Source organism: Lissotriton vulgaris, chromosome 3_1 (assembly GCF_964263255.1).
Source record: "Lissotriton vulgaris chromosome 3_1, aLisVul1.2, whole genome shotgun sequence".
NCBI lineage: Eukaryota > Metazoa > Chordata > Amphibia > Caudata > Salamandridae > Lissotriton > Lissotriton vulgaris.
In genome coordinates this window covers 39,834,435-39,857,378 of record NC_141689.1, presented here as the reverse complement: position 1 = coordinate 39,857,378, position 22,944 = coordinate 39,834,435, and the positions used below count along the sequence as shown (strand labels likewise).

At 44.1% G+C, this 22,944-nt stretch overlaps 1 protein-coding gene across 1 annotated transcript in view; it reads left to right on the top strand.

Moving 5' to 3' along the window:
• LOC147725889 (long-chain-fatty-acid--CoA ligase ACSBG2-like) overlaps positions 1–22,944 on the top strand; it is a 380,881-nt gene that overhangs the window by 270,136 nt on the left and 87,801 nt on the right. The window contains exons 9-11 of the mRNA XM_086960034.1: positions 7,665–7,846; positions 10,692–10,925; positions 18,108–18,325. Coding sequence (XP_086816160.1) covers positions 7,665–7,846; positions 10,692–10,925; positions 18,108–18,325 — 634 coding nt within the window. The remainder of the gene's footprint in view (positions 1–7,664; positions 7,847–10,691; positions 10,926–18,107; positions 18,326–22,944) is intronic.

The window sequence follows — 22,944 nt, the reverse complement described above, 5'->3', positions numbered from 1 at the left end:
CAACATCTACATGGCCCCCCTCGCCCCCATCATCAGACAGAATGGGCTCAGCATCGTCTCGCACGCATACGACACCCAGCTCATTCTCTCACTCACAAAGAACCTCAACAACACCGGACTCTGCTTCCAGGAGGGAATGAAGAACCTAGCAACCTGGATGAGGGACAGCTGCCTCAAGCTTAACTCAGAAAAGACCAAGGTCCTCATCCTCGGACCCTGCAACTCAGCCTGGGATAACTCCAGGTGGCCCCCCGCCCTCGGGAACCCACCCACGCCTACAGACCATGCAAGCAACCTCAGCATCATCCTCAACTCTTCCCTCTCCATGAACCGACAGATCAACACCGTTGTTTCCACAAGCTTCAACTGCCTGCGCATACTCCGTAAGACCTTCAAATGGATCCCCCCAACTGCAGAAAGACCGTCACCCACGTGCTCATAACAAGCACACTGGACTACGGCAATGCCCTATATGCCGGAATCAATAGATCTCTCCTTCACAGACTCAAAACCATCCAGAATGCCGCCACCAGACTCGTCTTTGGGACTCCACGCCACGAACACATGACTCAACACCTACAATATCTTCACTGGCTCCTGGTCAAGAAGAGGGTTACCTTCAAGCTCCTAGCCCACGCCTAAAAAATCCCTCAACATCGGACCCAAATATCTCGAGAGACTATCCTTCCACGTACCCATGAGGAACCTCCGCTCTGCCGACCTCGCCCTGGCAGAGGTCACCCGGATCTGCAAGAACAGAACAGGCAGGAGAGCTTTCTCCCACATCGCAGCAAAGACCTGGAACGTGCCTCCCGTGAACATCAGACACTCCCCAACCCTATACACTTTTAGGAAGGATCTCAATACCTGGCTCTTCGACTGATCCAGAGCTCACCCCCCCAGCACCTTGAGACCCCTATGGGTGAGTAGTATGCTGTATAAACCCCTGATTGATTGATTGATTGACTCAAGTAGCCATTTAAAACAAGTCTCAAGCCTGACATTGCAGCCGATGTGCTGTTTTAAATTGCCAATTTGACCCAGGAAAATAAACTTTTTGTCAGGCCAGTGGGGCCTCCCAGATATGTTGGAGGAGGTCCCACAGGATCCCTGACAAGTGGTTAAAGGCATTTTATTTAAATGTTGCTGCAAATTTGCAGGTGGCTCAGCGGATTTAAGCCAAAATAAAAAAAGACACGAGACTCCCGCACATCTTTTATAAGTAGCCCCCGGGTGAGCCAAATCCCGGGGGTAGTTTATTAAATATACAGGGGTGCCCAGGCAGAACCCCGTGCCCTAGCGCCAACAAGCCCTCCTGTTACCTACAGTAAGTCTCACACATACAGCCTGTTTGCTTAGAGGACTTTAGAAGCCACACCCCCTTTCTCCGCCACTTTGCAAACGTGCCTTCTTCTGTGTTGCTGGTTGGGAGATTAAGTCTCCTTGGCTCCTGTTATCTTCAGTAAGTTCCACACAGCGATATTGCTGAGAGGTTATCACAGGCCATACACCATTTCTCCACTACTCTGCAAACGCGCCTCCTGGCATATTGCTGGTTGGAGGATGAAGTCCCCTTGGTTCTAGAGGTTCCACTGGGGGCAACTACCCCTCCTGTTACCTCCAGTAAGTCCCACAGAGCATGATTACTGTAAGAACTTCAAAGACCATCTCCCCTTTCTCCACCACTCTGCAAACAGGCCCACCGGCACACGACTGCTTGTGGGATAAAGTCCCCTTAGCTGCTGAGGGAACAAGCATGCCAAAAAGCCCTCCTATTACTTCCAGCAGGTCCCTTACAGTGGGTTTCCCGAGAGCTGGTTAGATGACACCCCTTTTCTCGACCACTCTGCTATCGGGACTACTAGTTAAAAAACAGAAATTTACTGAAAAAACCAAAGGTTACAGGGACATTATATTTAGGAAATAGAATGAAAAAAACTTAGAAATTCACCCAAAATAGCAAAGGTTGAAGGTACGTTATAGTTATGCCTGAGATTTCACTGGTACAAAACCAATGAGCTTTAGCAGTTATAGTTACCTAAGCTAACTATAACTTAAGCCCCTGCAATTCCCTGTTTATTACCTAACATGTTACAGAGACATACCTCCTTCGACAGCATTCCTGTAGACCAGAGAAGTTGATGTCAATCACAGTGTCAGATCACAACCTTGTTAAGTACATCATCCCCATACCACACCACCTTAGACCTACTGCCACAAGGATAGCTTGCCAAAACTGGAGAAAAAATCTCTAAGTAAGACTTAATGGCCCAATTTGCGGAACAGCAGCCAAAACATTGCAGCTTATCCGAATCCATCAACAACTGGATCACCACCTGCACTTATGACCTGGCTCCCCTCAAGCCTAGCAAAGCTGCTTAAACTAGAGCTCAAGTCAGCTGGAACTTAGGAAGATGAAGCGCTACTGCAAACAGCTGGAGCGCAGATGTAGAAAGAGCCAAGACAGCGCTGACAGTAATACCTACACACGCCCTTGGGTGCTACCACCAGGTTATCCAGACCACCAAGCAGTTAGCACTCGAAGTCTGTATTGACGCCAGCACCAACTCATTCAAAAAAGTGATGGGTTGAAAGCTTGAATTCATCTCAGACACTGGTAATTACTCAGGCCGCAGCCCAGTCCATTGTTGTTTTGAACACAAGGCCTCCTCAGTTTGGATCCAGCCATATGCAAATCAGTCTTGATCCTGCTCCAATGGGAACATTCCAGTTTGAACCTCTACACCATGTCTTTTGTGAATTGTAACACAAGCAAACTAGGAATGATTTTGACCTAGTTAGGGCTCATCAGCCAAGTATAGCTTGGTTCCAGTGACCATGTTGTTGTTGCAGCCAACACCAATATCAGTAAAGAGATCTTCTCATTGTGAAAGATTTCATCTCGCCAGCAGCAGGAGCCATCAGCATTACTCACTCACAGGACCTCTGCAACCAACTCTTGCAGTTCTTCTGTAGAAAGATAACTTTCATATATGACAAATCCATGCCTCAGCCCAACCCAACAGACCTTGCATTAAGACTCCCCGTCATGTCCAAGAAAACAAGTACATTCACTTGGCTAGACATCACCACATACGAAGTGCCACCATCATGCACATCATCCACTCTGGAGGCCCTATCGGTCCCATGCTCCCACCCCACCTTCACTAGAGGAATTCTATCCATCAGTGTGGCCCTCATCCCAATCCCGAATACCCCCATCAATTCTGCCATGCTAGCAGATATGCCACAGTTCTCCCCTGCTGAAAATGCCTTCTGCAGACCATCCGACACCTGCTGGCTACAGAGTCACTTCCTTGCTACCATAACCAGCCAATGTCCTAGAGAAACTCATCCATAAATGCCTCACCAACCATCTAAACCAATATCAACTCCTCAACACACAGTCCAACTTCAGATCCAGTCACAGCACAAAAAGCCTTCATCGCCACCACAGATGACTTATGCATGATCATGGACAGAGGAGACACAGCTACCCATATCCTCCTGAGCCTCTCCGCCTCTTAGAACACAGTGTCTCACAACTTCCTCATCGGACACCACCTCAAGACCGGAATCTAGGACTTGTCCTCTTTTGGATCTGCTCCTCCCAGTCAGTCTGTGTGGCCACCTAAGCCTCGAACACCAGCAACCTCATCTGTGCATCTGCTCCTACAACATTGACATTCTCTCCTATACCCAGCTCATACGCTCCCTCTTGGACAATTCGACCAACACCCAGCACAAACTGACCGCCTGCATGACTGAAACCATTGACTGCCTTAAACTCAACACCGACAAAACAGAGGTTGTAACCTTTGGAAGGAACCCATCACCACAGGACTCCAGTTGATGGCCAGCTAAGCAAGGACCAGCCCTCACCCCTACCTCCCATGCCAAGAAACTCAGGATCATCATCCACAGCCAGCTAAACATGACATTAAGTCACTGTCATGACAGCCTCATGCTTTCTCACCCTAAAGATGTTGTAGAAAATCGTCAAATGGGTTCCGACAAAGAACTCAAAATCGCCACACCTTTATCACTAACAAGTAGGACTAACATCTTCTACATCAGCAAACAACTCACCCTAAAACCACAAATCATCCAGAAGTCAGCTGAAAGAATAACACTTAGCCTCCCACACCACACACATCACACCACACCGCAAGGACCTCCACTGGCTCCCTGTACACATACGTGCAAAGTTCAGACACACATCTTCAAAGCACTCCACAACACTAGCCCAGCTAGCCTCATTCATATCTCCTTCCACAAACCATTCAGATCATCCACATAACGGAACTACTTCTTGCACACATCCCAAGCATATCCAAGACCAGATCAGGCCTTCCCCTACATCACTCCTGAATCCTGTAGAGACCTGCTACTACACATCAGAGTATTCTCTTCCATTCTTAAATTCCAAAAGAGCTCAAGCCCTGGCTCTTCAATAGGCACTCCACCAGGGGAATCTCACATCTTCTCAGCGGAAGGACAACCTCCCAGTCACGGTCACTCTACAAATGCACATAACAGAGCATAAAATAACAAAATATAACATAAAACATAATATAATATAACCTGTTATAACATCTAACATAACATATAACAAAATGTAATATAATATAACATATAACATTCTTGGTTGCCTCGATTTACATGAACTCAGTTTGAGAGGTAACGCTGTCCCTTAGGGATAGGAGGCTGAATTCTGAGAGCACTAAACACCCTGGGCCGAATGCACTCTATTTCCCTCTTTTGTTGTCTCCGCTTCTCACAGCCAAGAATGGGGATATATTTTGAGCATTGCAAGATTTTGCCTCTGTCAGACTCTGTACAAGGGGACACTGGGCAACCAGGGGCTAATCCGACTCAACCGTGAAGGTTGAGGTCATTTTCCACTGTTGTCCTGGGGTCCATGCAACTATAGTTCTGCAAACAGGATCAAGTACAACCCTTACTTCACTCTCCAAATAGCAAACTTGAGCATCCCAAAGATTCTCTGAGAGGTATTGTGGGGGTCAAGAGTTTGCTCCATGATCCTCGCTTAAGCATCTGGATCTCTACCTTTCAGTCACAGAGCAGCCTCCATCATCCTTGATTCAGCATCGGGATCTCTACCTTTCAGTCAGAGAGCTGCCTCCATCATCCTCGCTTCAATAATCATTGCTTCAGCATCTGGATCTCTAACTTTCAGTCACAGAGCTGCTTTTATCCATCCTCGCTTCAGCATCTGGATCTCTACCTTTCAGTCCCAGAGCTGCTTTTATCCATCCTCGCTTCAGCATCTGGATCTCTACCTTGCAGTCAGAGAGCTACCGCTGCCATCTTTGCTTCAGCATATGTATCTTTACCTTTCAGTCAGATAGCTGCCCCTGCCATCCTCCCTTCAGCATCTGTATCTCTACCTTTCAGTCAGGGATCTGCCTCCACCATCCTCGCTACACCATCTGGATCTCTACTTTTCAGTCAGGGAGCTGCATCTACCATCCTCGATTCACCATCTGGATCTCTACCATTCAGTAAGGGAGTTGCCTCCACCATTCTTGCTTCAGCATCTGCATCTCTACCTTTCAGTCAGAGAGCAGCAGCTCCCATCATACTCACTTCAGCATCTGTATCTCTACCTTTCAGTCAGGGAGCTGCCTCCACCATCCTCGCTGCTGCATATGGATCTCTACATCTCAATCGGACAGCTGCCTCGACCACCCTCGCTTCAGCATCTGGATCGCTACCTTTCAGTTGGACAGCTGCTTCCAACATCCTCACTTCAGCATCTGGATCTCTACCTTTCAATCAGAGAGCTGCCTCTGTCATCCTCGCTTCACCATCTGGATCTCTACCTTTCAGTCAATGAGCTGCCTCCACCATCCTCGCTTCAGCATCTGTATCTCTACCTTTCAGTATGGGAGCTGCCTCCACCTTTCTTGCTTCAGCATCTGGATCTCTACCTTTCAGTCAAAGGGCAGCAGCTCCCACCATCCTTGCTTCAGCATCTGCATCTCTACCTTTCAGTCAGAGAGCAGCAGCTCCCATCATCCTCGCTTCAGCATCTGTATCTCTACCTTTTAGTCGGAGAGCTGCCTCCGTCATCCTCTCTTCATCATCTGGATCTCTACCTTTCAGTCAAAGGGCAGCAGCTCCCACCATCCTTGATTCAGCATCTGCAGCTCTTCCTTTCAGTCAGAGAGCAGCAGCTCCCATCATACTCCCTTCAGCATCTGGATCTCTACCTTTCAGTCAGGAGGCAGCAGCTCCCATCATCCTCGCTTCAGCATCTGGATCTCTACCTTTCAGTCAAAGGGCAGCAGCTCCCATCATCCTTGCTTCAGCATCTGTATGTCTACCTTTCAGTCCGAGAGCTGCCTCCGTCATCCTCCCTTCAGCATCTGGATCTCTACCTTCCAGTCATTTGGAATGCAGACAATGCACTTCTTATATCTGGAGAAGGTGCCTTCATATTTCACCTTGTGTCATGTTGAAGCATCCAAATTGGGTCCATGCCCTTCCATCATTCATATATTGCAGGTTCACAGAGCACGCATTCACACTCCATGTACATGCATCATGTCAGCGCAAGGATCTAGATGACATGCAGAAGCAGAACTTTACACAAGTAGGTGGTCTCTCTCGTAATGACACCGATTACAATGGTCTGAAAAAAATATAAATGACAAAACACAGTATGCTGCTACCAGCTCAAACCATCAGCGACAAGCCTAGCCTCTGCGCATGTGCTAGAAAAACTTCACACCAGGGTCACACTAAAAGTCAGGATACTAGATTAACAAGAAGTGGGGCACATGGGGAAGGGGAAATTCCTGTCCCAATAGTCTGATTTAATTAAATGGATTGCTGAATTTAAACATCAACTCAAACAACAATTTGCATTGATAGCCAACCAAATCGCAAGATTATAGTTTTTGTTGGATCTTAGTTTGTAGCTGCAAAGTAATAAACCTATTTTCTGGTTGGCACATTCTGTCTGCTGTGCAACCTCTCTGATTGGCCTGCTTGTGCTTCCGCCATACCAGGAATCAAATTTGATTTTGACTGACTTGAGCGGACAGCACTTAGAACCTCTACTGGTGCCAAGCTGTGATGTAAATTTACACCGTCAAGACCCTCAAAAGGACTCACATATTTAGAAAAGGGCTTAGGAAAACTTGGCTTTTTAGTCTGGTGAATTACAAAAGCCGGCCAGTATCAGTACCTCTCTGACTAATTGACTGCTGAATCCTCCATCAGTCCTCTGACACATCAATGGATGGAGCTATGCTTCCTTGATCTCCTTTTACACACAATCAGCACTGCACTTTGTGATGTCTCTGTGTCAACAGTACTGATCAAGTCAATAGCTGAACTAATAGTTGTGATTTTCATTACTGCACAAACGTGTACATCTGCAGGATGTGTTTTTAAGAAGAAAGGTACTCTGCCCAGATTATCTCCTTACCAACAGCTGATGTTGAAACTTTTTTCCAGTTTGTCTTTTCTACTCAAAAACAAGAACTTAAATGAAATAAGCTTTTTTTTGCTTGTCCAGCTACAGAACATTCGAATTACAGACCTAGGAAGCCCTAGAGAAGACAGAATCTTTAATTCTGAACCAACTCATTGGGTTTTGCTGCCAGCTCACCCCATGTTTTCTCCCACTGCAGGGCTCTCCCATTGATTTGCTGAAAGAGGTGCGGCCAGCCTTCTTCTTTGGAGTGCCACGGATCTGGGAGAAGATCCAGGCTGCGGCTCAGGCCATAGAGTCTAAGGAATCTTTTCTTCAGAGGACCATCAGAACCTGGGCGAGGGGTCGTGGCTATGCTGCCAATCTCAACCGGATGAATGGGTATACTACCTACGGCATCTCTTCAGGGGAGATGCGGGGATAAGTATTGAAAGAGGATAAGCATGGTTGGCATTGTAAAATTGAGGATCATAGATCACACTTGAGGCAAAGAAAGAGGCTGGATTAAGAGACATTGCCTGTAAGGTCTGTGCCCTTTGAGCTTGCCTGTGTTTGCAATTCGTAGCATATTACAAGTAGATCTATTGACTTTATCAATGTTACTTCTCCCTCTTAACTGGACAGATACAAATCATGTTGCTTGAATAGTAGACTGTACCACATTCCTCAGTTCCCAACTCTCCCCTTCGCCACTGATGCCACCCCTCTGGCTGCACTCATTCACTCTTTCACTCAACTCACAAATGTGTCTACATCTCTCTATGTTAACCTATCAGTTGTATCCTTCTCTTTTCTTCTTGCCCATCGACCGTGGATGCCCCTATGACCTCTCTAACTACATCATGAGAGGACTGAGACCACTCGGCCTCCAGCTTGTTCTCATGTGTTTCCTTTGCTTGCATTTTTCAAAACACAGAGAACAATATATAGAATTCCACAATCAGTCCAGTCAAACTCAGATAACACATGTGTAAGACTGGGTACATATACAGTGCCTGCCACAGTTAGATGATGTCAAGGCTGGGATGTTGTAAGAATCAACAGGAGAGGGACTGTCAAGGACAGGGCATTCCAAAAAAAAGATCCAGAGCAGAACGGTAAGATGGATAACTGGTCAAGGTTGGTTCATGGAAATGGTGTATTAAGGAAAGGGGTGAGAAAGTCAACGCTGAAGTTGTGATGGAACCATGTAATGGAGATGTAAGCAATAGTGGGAAACATTGTGAACATGAGTGTCTCATGATATGCTCATGATAAACTAGTTTCAAATTAGAAAAATATTTTCTGTAAATACTGAGGTGATATCATATCATTGAGCACTGCTCTGGGGTATATTTGCACCCAGACCATTCTAGTCATCAATAATTCTTGCCTTTTGAAGAATTTAGTGCTTGGAGTATCTTGAAGTTCACGAAATCGCTCCACACCCTGAGGTGACTTGTGTCTAGGATGCCCCACAAATGTGCTGTTTCATAGCATCTCTCCCACTCTGAAGTGTGGAAATACTTATTGAAGTCGAAACAATAGAATATTTGTGCTTGAATTTCAGGCGTAATTGCCCAAGATAAGGCCTTGTGATTTCAGCTACAGTAATGCAGCTATTGAGAAAGAGCCACTGACATATTTGCTGAGAATCAATATGAGAAGCCTACATTCAGCACATTAGACCCTCCCTGTTTGCTGCACTTGAGTGAGCTGTGCTACGCAGATTATTATTATCCTGAAACACTCAATTTGGGTAAAGGTAATAGCCGCCCTGCGCAAACTACCACCTACTTGACAGGTGCCTAAACAGGTCGCTATTTACAGAAATGAATGATTCTTTTCCTAGGGAGCTAATCAAACAATTATGATATTCTGCGATTGATTATTATTCATTATTTCGATATCATGATAATGGCATTTGTGACACAGATTATACTTCCAACATCAATTTATAATCGCTTATTGTGGTTACATAGAATGCAAACTACAGCCATCATGACTTGACATTGCATTCAATACACGTGTGTTTCACAGCAGAACAGCCCCTTCTTCAGGGCTGAAATATAGAAAAATTATTCTTTTCTCACTTCTTCAAATTAGAATTGTACTGGTGTGCAGAAAAAAACATTTATTTGTGTGCTTGAATTTGTTTTTCAAGACTCTCGGAAGTGAGCAATCCAATATCCCTTCCCATCCTTGCACAAAAAGGAAATTTTATTTTTGTAAGATACAGAATGGTAATACATGAATATTACCACTCCTTGAGGTATGCGTTTATTGCGCTCATGATTGTAAAACCAAATGTATTCTACTGAGCTCTTTCAACAGGATACTATGTAGAAGATTCAGGCAAATCCGTAGTGTTCACTTTTCACATTTATATCAAACACATCGTAGGGCTTAATTGATAGGCAAGGAGGCGGCTTCTAAACAAATCATTCCAAGAAACCATTAGGCCATCCAAAGATGCAAATAGTGCAGAAACTATCAACTTTTCACTCAACCCTCCCATCAAGATACCCTTGTGATTAATGTTGTGTTTTTTAAATGGTCCATTAGATAGATAGATAGATAGATAGATAGATAGATAGATAGATAGATAGATAGACAGACAGATAGATAGACATATAGATAGATAGATAGATAGATAGATAGATAGATAGATAGATAGATAGATAGAAAGATAGATAGATAGATAGATAGATAGATAGATAGATAGATAGATAGATAGATAGATAGATAGATAGATAGATAGATAGATAGATAGATAGATAGATAGATAGATAGATAGATAGATAGATAGATAGATAGACACAGCTCCAAAATAATGTGGGCTTCTCATGTCCTGTGTACTGGATCTGCCCCCACCACTTCTTTCATCTCACTCATGCATCCATAATCTTGATTCATCTTATTTGCACTTTGGTCTGAAATACTCCAACCTCTTCTATTCTTCTCAATGCCAATGCAAAGGGTGCTATTTTAGATCACCAATTCTCACCTTGCATTCATTATTCACATTTACCTACTGACACCTACAGATTTACTTTTCTTCATCTTTTCCTTTCCCCAAATCCCAATTACAGCCTGTTGCTTTCTCATCCTTTTTTATCTCCTTCATCTTTGTTATTATTTTGTTGCCCACACACTTCCTTTGCTTCTCACATTGTGTCTCCAATTTCAATTTCCTCCTGTGTTTTTGCTACTGTATCTTCTCAGCTGCCATCTCTTTGCTTCACAGCACTTCCTCTGTGCCCTGGGGGTACTCGTTGGCTAACTATCTGGTCCTCAAGAAGACACAAGCTGCTCTGGGCCTTGATCGGTGTGTCTTGTGTATGTCAGGAGCTGCTCCCATCACAAAGGAGACCCTGGACTATTTCATGGGGCTGGACCTTCCAGTCATGGAGCTCTTCGGCCTGAGCGAGGATAGTACGCCCCACACAGTATCAGTCCGCAGTACCTTCCGCATGACAAGGTCAGTCCAAGTACCAACCTGTGGCCACCTGACCTTTATTAACCATCCTAATCAGATGCACCTTCTATACTTTTAATGACCATTGAGAATCACCAACACTGTCAGACACGGTGGTCAACCGAAGACATTGCAGTCAACCATCAAAGTATTTGTTGATAATGACCATAGGAGTTAGAAATCTACAATGTTGATAATTCACTGTCAAGTGGCATGTGTGGGCCACCATACTATAACTCTGTGCCTTACTTCCATTCCTTAACTTTAGATCCAATTCCTGATTCATATAACCAATGGCATGGCTTGAGGTGTTTCTTCTTCAATGGGTATAGTTCCTCTAAAATTAGATCCATGAAAGTTCAGAATTTGTCAGAGAGATCTGAGGAGAGCATGTGTGCCTGGTATGCGGGTATTCAAATGATATTAACGTGACTTGGGTGCACTAACTTTTCTCATTTACTAGCTAAATAAGACCAAGTTAATAATAATACTATTACATTACTCTACTTGGTCCACAACATATAGACACAATTAGAGCTATGATATTCATAACCTATAAACAACTTATAAATAAATAAATATTTTACTGTCTAGTGTGTAATGTGTCAGAGTGACAGGTGATGCAATAGTTGTTATTTCCATGCTTATGTTTGTATCGTTGTTTACCCTACAACTTCAATTGCCTCAGATGCAGCAACACTACCTCTCTTACCTCCTTTGCGCCACCACAAAGCATGCAAGGATCTAAAGGCATGCGTGGGCACTGAGTTACTGGCACCACAGGTGGTGATCATTGTATGCTCTGACAGATGTTCACTTGGACATATTTGCAGGTGAAGTCTCTGGGGGAACAGCTCCTAAGCTGTGGACCTTGCAGAGTTATTGTTATCCAAAATATGCTGGTTTCTTCTGTTACTGGCCTTTTTGACAATAGAAAACATGTGTATTTGTAAAGCACATGTTCACCCAGAAGGGTATCTTGGTGCTGAACAGACGTTTATTGTTACCTAACTCAATGGTACTCATTTTATCAACCTCACAAGGATGAAAGGCTGAGTAGACCCGCCTGGATTTGAACATGTGACAATGAGGTAAAACTTAGGCCACTAAGTCACCAGACCCTGATATACAGGCAGGGCCTGTTTGAGGAACCACGGGGTCAAATGCTGCTGGGCCCTAACTGAGGGTGTTGGAGTCCCGATGTTATCAGAGTAGGGTGCTCCAAAATTGATGCATTACGCCCCTAGGGCACTCAAATTTAAGGGTAGTAAGAGACAGCAGTCCAAGGTGTCTCAGGGAAGTAGTGTGGGGGTAAAGACTCAGAACTCAAAACCATACATTAGCCACAACACATGAATATCCAGTCCAGTGTAATCTAATGTGTAATATGCTACATCAAGAAGAAGCAGCAATACTGGGCTGAAGAGTACATGGTCTACAGGTTCACAACACAATATGGATTTCCTGCAGTCCGACTCATAGGTCAGCCAGTGCACTCTATTCAATACTTCATATATATGGGTTTCAGGTATTACCCAAACTCCTAAAAAGCTGTTTTCCTTAGCAAGTTCAGGCAATAATTCTCAGGTGCTTGCGTTAGCTGATGTGTGATGTGAACTTGGATCATCTAAGTGTTTGTCTGCAGGTGTTTTCTGCATGGGGTGAGCCGTGGCGCTTGAGGTTACCAGTGCTTATCTTGGAGGTCCGCCTACTTATCTCTGCTTCAGTTATTATTGGGTACAGAGACTTGGTAAATGACACATGATGGCAGAACTTGGAATGGTAAATCAATTCCCTCTGGTGCGGGTGCTGAGATGCAGACCTCAGGTATGATGAAGGCAGCCAGAACAGTTTCTCCATCTTCCTCTATGGTGGTTGCAAAAGCAGACATTCAGGTGAATCTTTGCTCACAAGCATGGTCTTTGAATGAGCAGGGAGGTTGGGAACCCTCCAGGGTTGTGTAAGTGGGCTCTAGGCACTCCCGCTTGGGCAAACTAGTTTTTCTGGGCTGCTCCTTCCTCAGGCTTGGAGGCTAGGTTCACTCCTCCTCGGGTAGATAGCTACTGCAGACCAAGGCACTCTTATTCTCCCCTCTCATCAGACAGGAAGGTTCTGGTCTCAGGCAGACCCACAGATTATCCAGTAAGAAACAGCTTCAGGTGAGGTCCCCATGCCTGGGGAAGACAGCTGTCAGTGATACGGCCCTAGATCACAGCAGCTCTTTGAGTAATGTTGAGTACCCTAATGCTTAGTCAGCGAAGCAACGTGGGACTGCAACCAACTCTGAAGCTTTGTGTCCCATTTAGTTTCCATTCATGGGATGTGTATCCACTGTATATAGTTCAGGAAGTAGTTTGGGATGGTTTATTTTCATAACCACATTTTGTTTCTGCAGTGATACCGTTTTTTGTGTAGGGTGATGGATTTTACAGAATATAGTGATGATTCTAGCTCCAAGCAGGAGAACCCATAACACGAGCTCTATGAATCTGAAGCTCTGCACCTGCCATAGCCTGCCATCCTGGATGACCCACACAACAGAAGATACAACACCCAGGCCCTGCCTAGATACATCTCTCCCTCTAACAGCAGAATATACTGAGCTACCACCAACCATTCCCAAATGGCGGCACTCAAAAACAATCAATCAGCAACATCTCTCTGCTCCCGTTCCTGGCGACGGTCATCGAGAAGACCGTCAACAAACAGATGACCCCCTAACTCAAGGAGAAAAACATCGTGGACCCTTCCCAGTCTGGATTCAGCAGCAACTACAGCACCGAAACGGCCCTCATCGCCGCCACCGATGACATCAGGGCCCTGCTGGACAACAGCGAGACCGCGGACCTCATCCTCCTGGACCTCTCAGCCGCTTTCGACACGGTCTGCCACTGCACCCTACAAACTCGCCTCTTCCATGCAGGAATTCGCAGCAGGGCACTGGACTGGACCTCCTCCTTTCTCTCAGACAGAATACAGAGCGTCTGACTCCCCCCTTCTGATCCAAAGCCTCCAAGATCATCGGTGGCGTACCCCAAGGATCATTCCTCAGCCTGACCCTGTTCAACATTTATATGCCCCTCTCGCCCACATTGCCAGACTGCACAACCTCAACATCATCTCCTACGCCGACGACACACATCTTATCCTCTCCCTCACCAAAGACCCAGGCACCGCCAAAACCAACCGACATGAAGGAATGACAGCAGTCGCAGATTGGATGAAGGACAGTCGGATGAAACTGAACTCAGACAATACGGAGGTCCTCCTATGCGGCTCCACCCCCTCATCCTGGGATGCCTCCTGGTGGCCCACTGCCCTGGGGGCAGCCCCCACCCCTATCTACCACGCAAGCAACCTGGGATTCATCCTCGACTCTACTCTCTCCATGACCAAGCAAGTCAACACCATATCATCCTCCTGCTTCAACAACCTCTGCATGCTCCAGAAGATCTTTAGGTGGATCCCCACAGGCACAAGAAAAACGGTCACCCAGGCCCTCGTCAGCAGCAGGTTGGACTACGGAAAGGCCCTCTACTCGGGAGCCCCAGCCAAACTACTGAAACGACTGCAACGCATACAGAACGCCTCAGAATGCTTGATCCTCGAAATCCCTCGCCACAGCTACAACACACCCCACCTGAAAAACCTGCACTGGCTTCCCGTCAACAAGAGGATCACATTTAAGCTCCTCACTCACGCACACAAGGCACTCCGCAAACACCGGATCGACATACCTCTACAGACGTCTCACCTTCTACACCCTGAACCGCCAGCTCTGGTCTGCCGACCACGCACTCGCCGCCATCCCCCGCATCTGAAGAACGACCAGCGGCAGATCTTTCTCCTACCTCACCGCCAAATCCTGGAACGCCCTCCCCATCCTCCTACGGCAAACCGAAGACCATCTAACCTTCAAGAGGCTACTCAAGACCTGGCTGTTCAAGCATTAGCAGCCTCCCCCTCCCCAGCTCTTTGAGACCCTCATGGGTGAGTAGCGTGCTCTATAAATGCCTGATTGATTGATTGATTGACCTCTTACTAAGTAGGTCACACTGAACTTCTAGGGGCTACCCAGTCTCCATCCTTTGACCCTTCACTGTCGGGAGTACTACCCTCCACCTCAGATATGCAGGTAACATCAACACCTCCATCTTGTGTTGTGTCAAACCAGGAGCTGTACAAAATGAATCCCACTGGTTGTAGCATACTCATCAAAAGTTATATGAATTCTATTTGGAAATAACAATCGCACTCCTTTTGAATGGCGGATGGGTAGTACGTGTGTTATGCTGATAAGTAGGTGCTGTTTGGTGTACCCTTCTGAGTACCAGGGTCCAGTTTATTAAGTATGTAGCGTTATCCTGATCGGGGGTAACGTCCCCAAACGCACACTATACAATAAATCTTTCAAAAGTTTGTTATTGGTTGAAACAATAAAGTTTTATTCAGAAGTTTTTCATTCTTTTTAGTATTTTTTCTTATTTGTTATAGATGTTACAATCACATCAAACCATTATTCATGGTTCCATTTTCATGTCAGTTGCCTAATGCATTTTGGGCACTAGGCCCTTCTTTAGGGGCTCAATCTCTAATCAAAAAAGGATATACACCACTGTTAATTAAAAAAACATAGCTCATTCAAAAAAACATTACATGTCATTTTGCAATTATGAACTCAACAAACATGTGTGCTGGTCACTTGAAGCTCAGAAACCGTATATCCCTCTAGGTGCCTAATAAAGTTTTGATTTAGCATCTCTTTAGTGTTGCAGAAACTGAAGTGAGGGTCATATGCTTATGGAAATTGATTGATTGAGAGAGGAAGACAAAGAGGGGAGGGAAGGGGAGGGAAGGAGAGAAGAGGACGGAGGAATGTTCCGTTTGATGTTGGCAATCTTCTCAAGAAAGAAATCATTCAAGGAAAGGCAGAGGGCTTGGGATGGGACTGGGTAAGGGTTGACTCTATCAGATGCGGCCAAGGAGTGAACGATAGAAAAAATCTCCTTAGGTTTATTTTCCCCTGACAGAATCTTGCCAGAGAAATAGTCTAATTTAGCTGAAAGAATAGCTCTCTTATAGTTGTTAAGGAGAGACTTGTAGCGATCTCTCAGGGAGGGGCAATAGTTGCGCCTCCACTGGCGTTCTGACTGTCTGAGAGCCAATTTCAGGGCCTTGAGGTCATCAGTAAACCACTTGTTGGCTTCGTGGAGGCAACATGCCTTGACCCTCCTAAGGGGGACCACTGGATCACATGAGATGGACAGCCAACCATTAATGGCGTCAACTTGATGGTCGAGAGAAAGATCAGATAAGTCAGAAGGGCGGGTCGCCAAGGACGAGCAGAGAGTGTTTAAATCCACCTGATTCCAGTTCCGTGCTAAGATGTTTTTAGGCAGGGAGGGCTTGTCGGTGACTCCAAGGTCAATAATAAAAGAGATGAGCGAATGATCCGACCAGGTGCAGGGGAGAATAATGGTGGAAGAAATAGCCCGACTGGCCGACCATAGCTGGTCAAGGATATGACCATGTGAGTGAGTAGGGGTGTGAATATGGGAAGTAAAATTAAGGCCACACATGGTGTCAGTGAAGTCTTTGGAAGCCCTGTCTTCCCTGGGGTCACCAGGCCAATAATTAAGGTCGCCCAGTAAAAGAACCGAGGAGTTGTTGACCACAAGAGTGGCCAGCAGCTGCTGTAGGGCAGGCACAAATGAGACATGGTCTGGGGGGGGCGATAAATAAGAACTACAGTGAGGGGGTCCACGAGGTTCATCGACCGAGCCAGTATAAAGTCTACGTTGGGCATGGGAGGGTGAGGAAGCAGTTGGAACTGAAGGCAGGACCGGATAATCATGGCCACGCCCCCACCAATTTTCCCATCGGGGCGATCGGCCCGAAGGGCATAGTAAGAATCGGGGAGCGCAGCTAGGACATCAGGCGAGGAGTCTGCGGAAAACCATGTTTCCGTGAGGAACAAAAAAACAGGAGCCTCTGTATCCAATAGGTTATAGAGTTCCAGCTGATGCCTGCCCGCCGAGCGGGTGTTAAGAAGAAAGGCCGAAGCCCTAGCAGGCGGGCAGGGAGGGTGAGGGAGGGGAGAGGCAGGAGGGGCGGCTGACTGGGGTATAGGCAAGGGAGCCGCAGGAGGGGGAGAAAAAGGAGCAGGAATATCAAGGGCAATAATATGTTTAAGCGCAGAGGAACTGATGCCCCCCTTGCCTTGAAAGGCAAGGAGATATGAGGAAGTGTAAGTTATAAAAGGGGCAGAATCTGTGGCCCCGGGTCCCGACCGGTCGCGGATGGGAGCAGACGGGCTTGCCTTTGGCGCACTTTCGGCGCGCCGTCGGTGCGCCCGCTGCACGCGTCTGCTTCGCGGCCGGGATGATGTTGTCATTATATGCTGGCTAGAAGGGGGAGTGGCTGAGAAACTGCAACGGCAAACCCCAGAGTACCCATAAAATGGCGTCCAACCTGTCCCGTCCCCACCACAGCAACCTAATCGGCTGGAAGGGGAGACGATCAGCGAGGCAGAGCAGTAGCAGTGAAGGTGCTGGCAAGTGCAAAGATTTGGCAGGTAAATTTAGACAAGTGCCCAAAAATAATGGAAACGCTTCCAGAAAGTGCAGGTATCGGTGCTCCCAGCTTAAAATGCCTCAGGAGATCTGCAGGCGATAGTAATCATGCGAGCAGACAAGCGTAGAAGTTTAGGGAAAGTCACGTTATACACAATACACAAATAAAAACAGATTCGCTTTTTTAAAAATGTAAGTAACGGAGCTCCCAGCTTTAATCGCCTCAGGAGGTCTGCAGGAAATGTTCAATCAATCTCAAAAGCAGTCACGCTACACAGGTATGCCTGAAGCCACGTTTGTCTTGTGAGGACATACAGTGGGGCCTGGACAGCAGTACCACAGTGCGCAGAGTTCAAAACCCCGCAACATCAGTCCACAAAAATTGGGGTTGACACTGCAGACAGAGGTGCTTTCTCACAATACCACATCTACTTGCAGCTTGGTAACCCAGAGCATTGTTGCATGCACTATGCATGGTACAAGTCTAAAGAGGTCTAAGAGTGCTCTAGAATGCTAGCCACATTGTGCCAAACACCCTGGTGTCCTGAGCGTTGAACATCCAGGTGGTGATATGGCGTCTCAGTCATTCGATTTCTGTATTATGTGTCCACAGCTGTGGTAAGACCCTGCCAGGATGCCGGAGTCAGATACATATGCCGGACAAGGAAGGAAATGGAGAACTTTATATCTGGGGCAGGCATGTCTTTATGGGCTACTTGAACATGGTTGAAAAAACCAATGAGTCTCTGAATAAGGATGGGTGGCTACTCTCTGGAGATATTGGCAAGTTTGACTCGGATGGGTTTTTCTACCTGACTGGAAGAATCAAAGGTAAGTGGCACAAACTTAGTTTATTGGCATGCACAGATGGTCGCAAAATAAATGACAAGTGGATCTCGATGAAGCTAGCAGCGGAGAAGGAAAGAGTACTTGGATCAGACAGTCTGCCATGGAGTGTAGATGCAACACAGAAAGCAGAGGCTTGTCATAGTGACATTTGCTCAAAATATCAGAAACACAAATATTGTGGGATAGAATATTGTGTCAAAAAAATCGAGGACCCGTGGTGTAACAAAACAAGATGAGGCCCCCATGCAAGATATGCTGAAGACCCCCCCACCCACATACACACATCAGAGGGGGGTCGGGGCCCCCTCCAGTACGGGTAAGCCTGGGGCCTGGTTCACACCGCGGGGGCTGCCTCTGTAATACCCCTGTTGAGGACAACAATATTGTGTAGGTCATTGTACATGGGTAAGTAAAGTTTTACTATATATAACTCCACATATAGGTACCATGACAATATATATGTCTTTAAGGTACGTAGATCCGGAGTTAAAAATATTAGATTTGTACTCACCTATTTGCACTTTCTTCTCGATATTCTAGTCCTCGATATTTCAGGCACAATATTCTGTCACATGATATTTGAATTTCTAAAATTCTGTCACTGATCTTTCGTAATTTACTTAATTCAGCATTCAAAGATGGTTGAAACCCAGAGCGAGCAAAGTTCTCAAGTAAGACAGAGCCAGATTAAGCAAAGATTTGTTTTAAACTCATCCTTTTTGAGAGAGACTTGATTTGCTTTAGTTAAACACTGATTACGCTGTTTGATACACAACACTGTTGGCAAGGCATGTTATGAAAGAAGTTATGAATTATCTAATGCATGTGTATAGGTGCTGAGAAGACTTGAGTTAATGCACTGTATTTATTTGTTTACATGATTCTGTGCAAGGCAAAGTTAGGCAGCCCTGAAGTAGGCACAACATATATTGAAAAAGCAAATGAAACAAAATCACACTTTCTGAGTAAGTTCTACGTTTATGTCAAGTTTGGTGCAAATCCGTTCAGTGGTTTTGGCTGTAGGAGCAAGCAGAAGTTACCACCCAAAAACAAGGAAAGTGCAACTTTATTGACCCTTCTCATACATTTTTCTGTTCAATGGAACTCCATAAAATTAGGCACGCTAGGCCTTGGTTGAATACTCTAAAGGCCACATGTACAACCGCTTTCAGTGGTCGCAAACAAAGATTCAGACCGTTTGAGACCGCTAAAAAGGGTTGTAGCATTTATCAACTATAGTTTACGAGTTGGTAACATGTCACAAAATAGGGTTTGCATATCCCTATTAAGAAATGGTGTGCCAAGAGTGTCCCTTCCTAATAGTGAGTAGCAGGGGGGTGTACCATTGTTTTGCAACCAGAATGTGGTCGCAACCCAATCGCAGTTAACCGCAGGTGGTAAACCAGTCGCAAATGAGAAGGGATCCCCAGGAGACCTCTTCCCCTATGAGATTGGCAGCGAATTCATTTTTTAAGAGCAGGCAGTGGTCCCAAGGGCTGATGCCGACTCCTAAAAAACTTAACAGAAATGTTTCATTTTTGTATGCATCCTGTTTTCATTTAAGGAAAACAGACTGCATTTAAAAAAGTTGCTCTAATTAAAAAGCAAAAGATATATGTCTGGATCTAAACTGGTATGACTTGGGGAGCAAAAAAATGATGGATTTAGGCCAAGATCGCTGTACTAGGGTGAATGCATGCCATTGTTCAGCAGCCTGTCCATCAATTGTTCTTTGAGGCTCCATTCCTCTTAGGGGATGATGGGAGCAAGCGTCACACCGTCTGACAGAAGGTTGGGAATCCCTCTCTACCATGAAGAGGAATCAAATCAAGATGGCCTTTCATGTAGCCATAAAAATAAAATATTTAATTCTTAATGTTGCCTCTCATGGCCATTTGGTCACCAATGCACCAAACATTTTTCTGCAGGGGTTGGTCCAAAATAGTGTGGAAATGCACGTGGGACCAGCTCATACTTATTTTCAATACATTGCTACAAAAAATTACACCCATTTTAAATTGGTGCTATCATGGAGAAATGCTTTATTTCTCTTTTCTTTTCTGACTTTGCATGTGTGCTGCACTGTACAGATCACATAAAAAGTGGGAAACATTTTAAAGCTAGTCTAGGATCACTGACATAATATCGATTACAATAATATAGAATTACCAAAATATCGAGGAAAAAATATAGAATACAAAACTATTGAATTCCTATCTACAAACAGGTAAGTACAAAAATATCGAATCAAAAATATTGTTTTAAAAAATATAATGTCAAAATTTCGTTTTTTTTTTAAATGTCTTAAAAGTAATTTAAAATTCATGAAATTATAAATATAAGTAACTAAAACATACTCAAAAATACTTAAATAACCTTTAAATTATTGAATATTATAAAAAAATAAACTTTTATTTTTTAAAACATATATATATTAACTTAATATTAATAAAAAATATACAATATTTTTACCGGAAAATAGCGGGAGGGTAGAATTTACTATTACCACTCCAGTGAGTGCAACAGTAGGGAAATCGGTGGATAGCGTACGGGTAAAAATGACTATTCCCACTCCAGTGAGTGCAATAGTAGGGAAAGCGTTGGATAGCGTAGGGGTAAAAATGACTATTCCCACTCCAGTGAGTGCAACAGTAATGAAAGCGTTGGATAACGTAGGGGTAAAAATTACTATTACCACTCCAGTAAGTGCAACAGTAGGGAAAGCGTTGGATAGCGTAGGGGTAAACATTACTATTCCCACTCCAGTGAGTGCAACAGTAGAGAAAGCGTTGGATAGCGGGAGGGTAAAAATTACTATTCCCACTCCAGAGAGTCCAACAGTAGGTAAAGTGTTGGATAGCGTGAGAGTAAACATTACTATTCCCACTCCAGAGAGTGCAACAGTAGGGAAAGCGTTGGAGAACGTAGGGGTAAAAATTACTATTCCCTCTCCAGAGAGTGCAACAGTAGGGAAAGCGTTGGCTAGCGTAGCGGTAAAAATTACTATTCCCACTCATGAGAGTGCAACAGTAGGGAAAGCGTTGGATAGCGTAGGGGTAAAAATTACTATTCCCACTCCAGAGAGTGCACCAGTAGGAAAAGCGTTGGATAGCGTAGCAGTAAAAATGACTATTCCCACTCCAGAGAGTGCAACAGTAGGGAAAGCATTGGATAGCGTAGCAGTAAAAATTACTATTCTCACTTCAGAGAGTACAACAGTAGGGAAAGCGTTGGATAGCGTAGAGGTAAACATTTCTATTCTAACTCCAGAGAGTGCAACAGTAGGGAAAACGTTGGATAGCGTAGGGGTAAAAATTAATACTTCCACTCCAAAGAGTGCAATAGTCGGGAAAGCATTTGATAGCGTAGGGGTAAACATTACTATTCCCACTCTATTGAGCTTAACAGTAGGGAAAGTAAAAATTTAATATATTAAAAAAAATAAAATAAATATCAATACCAAAACAAAATTAATTATAATGAATTACCAATTTAATAATATGTAATAATTAATCAATTAAAAATACAAATAAATATTAGTTAATAAAATTAATTACCTATTAATACAAATTAAGTACCAATTATCAATTAATTAACAATAAATTAAAAATCAATATCAATAAATAAATAAAAATAATTTACTTAATTACAATTAAATTACTTCCCACCCTATTTCCCTATAAACCCACAACCCGCTACGGAAAATAAATTAATAAATTAACATAATTATCAATTAATCAATTAATAGAAATTAATTACCAATTACAAATCAATTAATTACCAATTAAAAAATAATTAACAATTAATTCCAATAAATAAATTAACATATTTAAATAATTACAATTACATTACTTCCCACCGTATTCCCCTATTAACCCACAACCCGCTACAGAACTAAAACGCAAAATTTTATTAAAAATAATTTCTGAAAATTTATATTTAATTTAATATAATTAAATTACTCCCCACCCTATTCCCGTATAAACTCACAATCCGCTACAGAATTAAATTACGCAAAAATTAAATAACATAAAATGTATTACTTAAAATAAATTACAAACAAATACACTTTTCATAAATATACTAACATACAAAACACTTTAAAAAATTCGATATTATTAAAAATTAGATATATTTTAATACCTATATTAAATAAATACTTCGATATTTTGACTTTCTATATTTTAAAAAATCAATATTATATTACTTACCTTCAATTCGATATTTTTCACCATTCTATACTTTAACTTCAATATTATGATTATTCTATATTTTGAATTCGATATTTTGTGTCTTTACCCTTGTACTATGGTGTAAAGGTGTGTCTGTGGCGCACGGTTGCCCGATTGAGCACCAGCGCTAGGGAGAGTAGAGGCGAGTGCCCTATTTCTGTAAACATGGTGATCTCCTGCTCTCTCCGCACGCAACACAGTGCAGCATTTTGGGCTGCTGTGCTGTGTTGCATGAGAATTTAGTGAATCTGGTTCTTAGTCTAGAAGAAGTCTACCCTATAGTAAGGGGGATTTTGAACCAATGCTACAGGTTCCCATCTCAGAAGAAGAAAGGAAGAATGTATGGTGGTACCTCAAGCTCAGAAGAGT